Raw genomic sequence first — 9071 nt, 5'->3', positions numbered from 1 at the left:
CTGCGGACCTCAAACCATCACCGGCGCGGGGCTGCAAGCGAGGGGTTGCAGCGGTTCCGGCGCAGCAATTTAAAAACCACTGCAGTGTAACAACGCAGCCTTCCCCCACGGCCCCAGAGCATCGGGGGGTGCTGCAGGAGGTCCTTCGGGGTCCCTGGAAAGGACAGGATCGGGGCTCGCCCCCTTCTAAAGGAACCCAGACTGGAAGCTGTGAGCTCTAACATACCTGTAATTCCCATCTTCCCACTCGGTGCCAGCCGGAGCTCCGACTCCAGCAGAAGCAGCAGTATTTGCACCTCTCAAAACTAAGCACCGTTGTTAATAAATCACTCCTCTCAAATACGAACAGGAGGAGGCCTTCTCGGGGGATTTCACCAGACAACAAACACGCAAACAACTGTTGGGAGTAAAAAAATATGTTTTTTCCTTTTAATTACATCAGTTATCAAAGAAAAAAAGCAGTGGTAACAAAAATACAAAGCTCTGAGGGTTTCTTGTTTTGTTTGTTTTGTAATAAGCTGAGCATCAGTGCAATTGTTTTAATTTAACTTCTGCTCCGAGTCTCTGCTGGCAGAGTATGAGTAGGCTTTGCCCAGCACCAGACGGTCACGCAGCAGCTTGAAGAAGGCGTAGTAATTGCTGAAGAGGATCAGAGCCAACGAGATAGTCTGGTGCCACTTCTCTGAAGAAATCAGCGAGTAAAGCTGGTAGAAGATGACGGCTCCTTCCAGCAGAATCAGGATGTTGAGGATTCGCAGTGGTTTGCTGAAAAAGAACTGCAGGAGAGACCGCAATAAGGCACCGAGCGAGGTCAGACCCTTCGGGATGCGTTTTTGACAGGACGTGTGAGGCAGAGGCCGGTGAGGATTCCTCTGGGATTCCCCTCTGGAGACACAACATTTACCAGTGAACAGCTCTGAACAGAGCCCCGGTTGGCACAGGCCAGCCACCCTTCTGGCAGCACCGACGGGAGACGCGGGACTAACGTGAAACCCTGTACCGAACCCGGCTCGTTCCACCGCCCTGGCACACCCCGCGGGCAGCTCTCCTGCTCGGAGAGCCAGCTCAGGCAGTCTGAGGTGTACAGGACAAGGGGACCGTGATCCGGCCGAGGCGCTACACCTCCGTCCCCAGAAAGGAGATGTGATCTTACGTGAAAGCGGAAGTGCGAGACGTCCGAGGGCACCGCCACGTTGTAATGACCCACAGCTTTGTACACATTCTTGCTGTGTTTCACTAACACTCCCTGTGGCCACATGCACTCCTCTGTCCACCTGCAGGAAACAAGCAGAGCGCTCTTATTTCTACCTGCGCAGCTGAAGGGGGGTCTGCTGCCTTCCCACCACCAGCTAGGATACCGTACGAGCTGCTTCCGCAGCGTTGGCCACAGTAGTAAGCTGCCGTCATTCGTGAGGGCAGAGTTTGGTGCGCCGAGGCATGTAACCATGGCAGTGACAAATGGCAGTTACCTGGGGGCCAGGAGCAGCAGGCACCTTGCCAAAAATCAGATCTGCTTGCTGCGCTTGGAAGCGGACAGTACAGATAGTGTCTGTACGCTGTCGGATGTGTCAGCTGACAACTGCTTTCATTTTTCTTTCTCTTGATTTTTTAAGCAACAAGAGGAGGAGGAGAGGTGGCTGGAAAGCTGAGCTCCCCATCCAGCCTCTGTTCACGCCAGCAGGCATGCCAGCTAAGAGAAAACTCCAGCCCTAGCCCCAGGAGAGAGAGTTCCTTACTGATGCTGTAGCACATTGGAGCAGAGGGCTGGATCGACCTTCTGCCAGCAGCCCAGGTGCGCTGCGGCTTTATGGAGCAGGTCACAGTAGCGCGCAGGTAGGAGGTACTGCATCAGGATCACAGACGTGCTGATGGAAACCAGAAGGAAGAGCTCACACGACCAGCGTTTGTCATAGTACTGAGTGTTCTGTGGGGGGACAAGAAGAATGTGTGACAACGTGTTTGGACAGCCTCACCTAACAAAGCCATCAAAACACAAGGCACTCAGGCAGGTAAAACAAGGGCTTTTCACGTAGCTATTAATCCCGCTTGAAAAAGAAGCGCCCACATAGGATGGCTCCTGCACAACTCCCGAACACACCACAGCGAAACATTTATGCTATCATCACCCATCACCAAAAAAATAGGGAGATAGCTCCTGATGCTCCCCTAGCTCAGCTGACGATGGGTGGGAGCACCAGCCCCTCAGGGGAAGGGGACTTGGGCTCATCCCCGAGGTCTGACAGATTTACTACAAGGCATTTGTCTCATTGTACAACGTATTAGTAACTTAAATAAAACAGCTAAGAATCCTAATAAGGTCCATCCTCCTTCATACTGCCTCCCTTATTAAAGTCAATCCCCTCGTCCTGGAGCTCTGTCCTCACAGGTCAGCGTGCGAAGGAACGGTCGGCCTGGAGTCCTTCTAGCTGCACGGGGAGGCAGGGGGGAGACACCGCTCCCTAACAGATGGATGCACACTCTCACGAACAGTCAGAATACACTTCGCCAGGACAATACTGTCCTCTCTTACCCGGAGTTTAAGCAAAGCTAAACCTAGATGGTTTTGCTTCTTACTTTTCACAGGGCCTCTGTAAATGGGTTTGATACAGCCGCCTGTGCACACAGACCAGCCCTCTGACCAACCTCTCCCACGTTCCAGTGAAGCAAGAAGCGAGATCCAGACCCCCTCCATAACCCAGCGTCCACCTCCCCACGATCCTCCCCAGCCAGTCCCATGCCTGGAGAAGCGGAGTCTGCAAGAGCAGAGCCGGCCCTCGCTCACCTTCACAAACCAGACGGGCACAAAGGCCACGTAGTAGGCACTGAGCATGGAGCTCACCAGCACCTCTTTCATCCGCCAGTTAAAGTCCATTTTCAGGTATTCCACCTCATTGCGGATGAGATCTGGGGAGAGGCAGCAGGCGTGAGTGGGCATGGCCTCCATGCCGTACATCTGTCGAGTGTGCTGCTTCCAGGTTTCCTTTAGGACGGTCAGGTAGTCTCTGCCCCTGGAGTTCACCTCGCCGGTCTCTCTGGGACCGATGTTGGCTACCTGGGAGAAGAGGCCCGTCTTCCGAAAGTCACAGTTCAGCTGAAGGAAGGGAATGTACATGCCAAACCTGGAGCAGCAAAGTGCAGAAAGGTGGTTACTTCCTTACGAGCTCCCCGTGCAATGCCTTTGCCGGCAGCCGATCAGCGTTACGATCACATCCCCCTCCTAAATGACACCTGGGACCTATACAAACTCCAGAAAAGAGCTTCACCAATCTGATCCCAAACACAAGCACCAAGTCTCAGATCTTTATGAGGTGCTTCCTCCTGCATCTACCGGAGGGAAGGGAGCTATTTCCACCACTTGACTGGAAATAGAACTGGCTTCCTTTCGTTAGCTAACAGGAAGCGGGGAAGCTGTTTGACTCACTCCACCTGGCACAGGCACCTAAGGACTAAGGTAAACCGAAGACACGGGTTCTTTGAATACCATGAGAAAAGCATACAACCCTTTTCAGAGGACACGAGCAACCTAATAATGAATGCTTATATTAGAGCTGAAATATGGGTAAATGTTAAAGATATGCCCTGCCACCAAGAAGAAATGTGACACAGCAAGAGGGAAAAGGGTAGTTTAAGTTGTTACCAGGTAATCGAGTGCTTATTTACTTTCAGGCTTCACTTCAACTGAGCAACACCCACTGCACTGAAGCAACATTAGAAATCACACACAAGTGACAGAAGAGATACTTACGGGTAACACAGGAACAGGAGATTAAGGAAAGAGTAGGTTCTGAAAAGGTGAATTATTGATCGACACAAACTCCAGCCTGTGCCAGTGAGAACAGCAAACCGAGTGATCACCAGGAAGATAGAGCGTGGCAGGGAGACTTTGCCACTCTGTGAAGCCTGCGGGGAGAGAAGAAAGAGCTGGGCAGAGGGGAGACTCATTCACTCTTCCTACAGGAAGCAAACAGTAAATGAGCAGCACTCAATCTGTAAAATCAACTTCATATGCATGAAGGAAGAGCTAGTGAAAGGCTCTGTTTGACTGCCAGCAGGAAGGGGAGGCCTTCTGTAGGCTGGAATCTGGACTCGCCAAAACCCAGGGCCTCATTCCTCAAGCTGGCATGAGGAGAGCTCTCAGAGTTTCTTGTTAAGGTCTGGTAGTTATCGGTGTGACCAGCCCACTCTCCCGGACCTGCTCACCAGAGACGGCTTCTGCAGTCAGCAGAAACTGACCCACACTGGTTCCTCCTTGCAGAAAGCTAGAGTAATTAAAAGAACAGAAAAAGAGCCAAATACTGTTCTTCACAAGGAAGAAAGCAGTCTCACAACGGTCTAGTTGAGACAGTAATTCAGAAAGAATCACAGAAGGACAGAGAGTGTCATGGGCAACGCTTTGAGATGCTCATTTCTGTTCTCTGTTCTTCCCATTAGAAACCATGCCTAGGTTTCTGACTTGGACATAGCACAAAGTTCTTTAGGAAAGGACAGAAGAGTTTGGAACTCTGAAAGGGACACACAGCTTTACATTTCGCCTGAGAGGAAAGAACAGTTCTGAGATCTGCTTGGGGACTTTACCTCCTTCACAATAGCACCGATCAGCCGGCGTGCCAGGACGATCGTCGTCACTGTCAGCACGTTGAAGTCAATAAGATGAAAGTTCTGCGGTGACAAAAACAAAATGATTCCACTTTCCATCAGGCAGCAGAAACCCACATTCAACAGAGAAGTTCCCAAGTTATTCTCTTCTCCTCGGACTCTCTCTTCCAAGATCAGAAAGAGAATGCCAAGCAGACAGCCAGTGCCCAAAATTTGCCAAGTAAGAGTCACGTGAGCAACCCTCCAGGGCTGTAGAGTCACACGTAGCTTGCATCAAGCATATACAGAAAACTTTAAGTCTCACGACCCAAGAGCCAGCCTGTGAATATCACCGGACAGCAGCTGTCCTTTGGTGCTTACCAATGACGTGTGTGAAGGCGGATGGGAGGGTGGGTACCACCACACAGTTTTGTAGATGTTGATGTAGTGGACAAACAGAGCAACGAGATGACAGAAGAAGAGCTGAAGTTCAAACAGCACGCTCCTCTCCACAGGCAGCTCTGGGATCTTACAGTGCCGGAGGGGGACGACTGTCTGAGCTGCCAAAGGTGGGCTGGAAAGGCCTGTACCTGAACCGCTCCTACCAAGGTAAACCAAAAGCCAGCAGTCACTTCCCTGAGATAAACACAGCGCTGTCCTCCAGCCCACATAGACTGCAGAAGTCGGTGGGTCTAATATTGACTGAGAAACCTAAGCCGACTATCACGGTCAATGGCTGCCACAAACCAGAAGCATCAGCACCCCGAGGATGTCTAGGATGCCCGTTACAGGCAGATGTGAGCGGGAATTTGCCCAGTGAAAGCAATATTTGGAACCAGGCCAATCTACAGCACCAGGTCATTTGGTATTAAATCCCTTGCGTTGAGTCAGATTCAAAAGCCGTGGCTGTGTTTTGCTATTCAAGGGGCAACCAGTGGCCCTCTTAATTAATTGGAAGCTTTTAGGCCTTCAGTTGCTATTTACATCTCTAAGAGTGCTTGAACGTGGAAAGACAGAGCAGTTAAACACAAGCCCTTTGTCATTCTTCAACTTCTATTCAACTATGGAGGAAAAACAAGTTTAGTCAGAGGTGCATATTCCTGTGTGAGCACGCACACAATCCCAGACAGCAACCCTTTTAATCAAAGGGAAGGGAATTAATATATACTAGATATCTCTCTTCTGATTTGCAATCTCTAAATAACAACAGTCAAAGGAATCTGGGTGTGGGTTTCAAAGGAGCTACAGAGCACAAACTCCTATTGAAAATCCCAAAACGAAACCCCAGAAGTCTCGGAGTGTGACTGCAGAAAGACTTCTAGCCCAGGGGTGGACACAGGTGGACCAGTCCATGCTTTTTAAAACAGAAGGCTGGCAGCCTAAAATAAGGCCATGCGTGAGGGGAAAACTTTAGAAACCCAAGCTCTTGAAATCCCCGGATTCCCAAGCTGACAAGACTGATTCAGCTCCTCAGGATCGATAAATCCGCCAATAAACTCTGTTCCTGTACACAGAACAAGAGTTCCTGCTCTGGTCCTCCAGAAAAGGGCTTTAAATATAAACACAAAGCCTTTTCTGCTTTGAACAGAAACACAAGGCCTAAGGGTGCTCTTGCAAGAGCAGCAACAAGGCTCTCATAAGCATAAAGCACCTTGGGACTCCTCAGCCTGGACCGCCATGCAGGTGATGGGTATCAGAGGGTACGGCTACGGAGACCAATCACTTGGAGGTAAGCTGGGGCATGGATTTGTACTGCATTACCTACTTTGCGCTAAGGACCTTTGTGCATGCTCTCACAGCAAAGTATGTACAAGGTGGATTGCTCCACCTTCTGTGGCCTTGCAATAACTTGTTTGAATAACTGTAGCCCTATAAATTTCTTGGCCTAGGGCCGTAAGCAGGGAGTATGTTAAGACAGATCTAACGTTTTCGTTGCAGACAGTTCATAAGGCACCTCCTGCTTACGTATTGCTGTCGGTGCTCCGCTTCTCCTTCCTCCTCTCTACCTCAGTCGCAGAAATGCAACCAACCAGCTAGGCTAGAACCTGAAAAAAAAAATGCAGCCTACACATCACCTGACCTAGCTAAACTCTACCCCAGAAATGCCTCACCTGACATAAACTTCAGGGCACAGGAGATGCAACAACCAGAACTCAGAGTCAGGCTCTGGATAAAAATTTGTCTCTATTCTTACTTTCCATTCAACGGTCACGAAAGGCTTTAGAACACTCCTGGAAGTCTGTCACGGTCTGATAAAGTGCTTAACAGTCTCGGGGAAATTAGAACCCCCCTATCCCAATTACAACACGTAGCACGGACACTGCCACATGTAGGAAAAGGATTTCAGCTAGACACCGGGAGTTAACAAATCCCTGAGCCACAGGAAAACCAGCAGTGTGTGAGACGGGGAGATACAGGTGGTCTCACACCTGCCTCAGAGAGGAGCAGCTGGCCTGGCTAGATGTGAAGATGCGGAGAGCTGGACGTACCTGGTGCGTGAGCGCACACCCGTGACAGAGGAACTCGTGGAATGGCTGGAGCCGCCAGCGGCCCCGGGTTCACAGAGGGGATTTCGGCAGTAGGATGTCCGGTTAGGGCCCCGCCTTCCCCCTGCCATAACAACAGAGGGTGCGGAGGGTTGTTCTTCCAGGTGGCTTCTCTGCTGTTCACTGCGTGATTATGTCTTCAGTCCTTAAAACTGAAAGGAGAAGATTTATTATTAAGGCTCATCTGCTTACCACACCCTGGTGACCAGCAGTAACCGATCACTCACACTGCTAGCTTGCAGCACAAACCAGGATAACGCAACTTTGCTCAACCCTTTTCTGCATCTCCTGTATTTGCCACAGGCTATAGATGTGGCCCCAGATAGCTCCTGACGCTCCTAGGACATGCAGCAGCTTGTTAAGGTGCTGTGAATTCATTGAGAGTCTAAAGCCTAATGTATGCAGGCTTCCACGGGAGCAGGAAGCTTTTCATGCCTCTCTCCCAACCCAAGGCAGTTTACAAAGAATTTAATCTGCATCGCTGTGGTGTTATCCCTGTTTTACAGGCAGAGCAATACACTTACGGAGATGCTAAACAATTCGCCCAAAGGATTCAGTAAATTGGGGATATTACCTAGGTCCCCTTTTGCCCAATTTTGTGCTGGAATCAAATATTCACAGCTCTTTTAAAGGGACACTGCAAAAGCACACAAACTGGCTTTTCCCTTTTTCGCTCCTTTAGGACGGGAAAAAAATAACTAGTGTTTGTAGGGCATTTGTTGTTGTATGTTTGCATGGCACAGAGCTCAGCGGGATGTTAGCCCAAAGTTAGCTTTTCTAGTGCTTGCTTGCCACAGTGTAAACAACGACAATAATACCAAGATTTTAAAAACCTTCTCTGGATCCTGTTTAACCTTAGGAGAATCTATACAACTTAGAGAAAGGGCAGGGTGATAATACACCATTTACTAGAAGTGAAATCTGAGCTGTGAAGAAACTCGGATCAGGTCACATCAATTGCTTAACATTTCTTTTTCTGACTGCTAATTTCCAGTTTGCATGACTTAGCAATTAGCATCCGGAATAAAGAAAATTTGCTGAAGGTTTAGAAACTGCTCTCAAACAAGTTTTAAAGCTTAACACTGAGCTCCAGAGTCCTCCAGCAAACTGCTGTACTAGTTCCCGACAATGAGGGACAGGGTGCAGCAGGGTGTGCCTGGGGCCAGACCCAAGAAAACCAAAGATACCCCGAGACGGGTGCCATCACACAGGCCAGCGGGGCGCAGAGGTGGCTGCAGCACTGGGGGAACTGAAGGGGTACAGAGCAAAGGGCAGAAACCCCAGATTGTGCCACGGCACACAGAGTCCTGGTGACGCGGAGTAACTGCTGGTGAACAGGAGGGGCTGTGCACAGGAACCCCCCAGGATACAACATGGGGAGCCGGGGGGGGCACCAGACGGACAGGAACTTGGGGGGAGGCGAAGACAGCGGGTTTGAGGCCCAGGACACCACGACAAGAGAGTCTGAGAGGAAAAAGTGGTAGGATGAAAGTGTTGGGCCTGGGAAGAGAGCTGGGGAGCCTGGGGGGGCACACTTGGGAGCTATAGGAGTGCAGTTCAGGGGCCGTATGAGCTCTGGGAGCTCAGATGGGGGCTCTGAAGGAGCAGTGGGGGCTGCGAGGGCACAGGCCAGGGGCTGTGGGGTCTACAGAGATGCAGGCAGGAGCCACAAACGCTCCAGGGGTGCAGGCAGAGGCTACAGGGGAGAAATGGGAGATCTGGGGGCACAAGTGGGGACTACAGAAGAGCAGTAGGGGCTATGAGGGCTCTGGGGGCACAGGCTGGGGCTGTAAGAGGGTAAGGGGGGCTATAAAGGCCCTTGGGGTGCAGGCCAGGGCTGTAGTGGAGCAGCAGGAGCTACAGGAGCGCCTCGGGGGCCGCAGGCTCGCAGGACGGGCCACAGGAGAGCACAGGGGGCTCTGGAGACTCCACCGGCGGACACGAAAGCTG

The 9071-nt window shown here is 50.8% G+C and overlaps 1 protein-coding gene across 1 annotated transcript; it reads right to left on the bottom strand.

Moving 5' to 3' along the window:
• Positions 1 to 400: 400 nt before the first annotated feature.
• Positions 401 to 7274, bottom strand: TMEM39B (transmembrane protein 39B). Its single transcript, XM_009284766.1, has 8 exons — positions 7065 to 7274; positions 4957 to 5176; positions 4576 to 4659; positions 3746 to 3900; positions 2783 to 3119; positions 1737 to 1924; positions 1154 to 1274; positions 401 to 776 (listed from the first exon to the last, which is right to left on the bottom strand). The coding sequence occupies exons 1-8, from the start codon at positions 7190 to 7192 to the stop codon at positions 540 to 542; spliced, it is 1470 nt and encodes a 489-aa protein (XP_009283041.1). The 5' UTR covers positions 7193 to 7274; the 3' UTR covers positions 401 to 539.
• Between the last annotated feature and the right edge of the window lie 1797 nt (positions 7275 to 9071).

This window comes from Aptenodytes forsteri, unplaced genomic scaffold (assembly GCF_000699145.1).
Source record: "Aptenodytes forsteri isolate BGI_AS27 unplaced genomic scaffold, ASM69914v1 Scaffold7, whole genome shotgun sequence".
Classification (NCBI taxonomy): domain Eukaryota; kingdom Metazoa; phylum Chordata; class Aves; order Sphenisciformes; family Spheniscidae; genus Aptenodytes; species Aptenodytes forsteri.
This window is presented reverse-complemented; position numbering and strand designations above follow the sequence as displayed.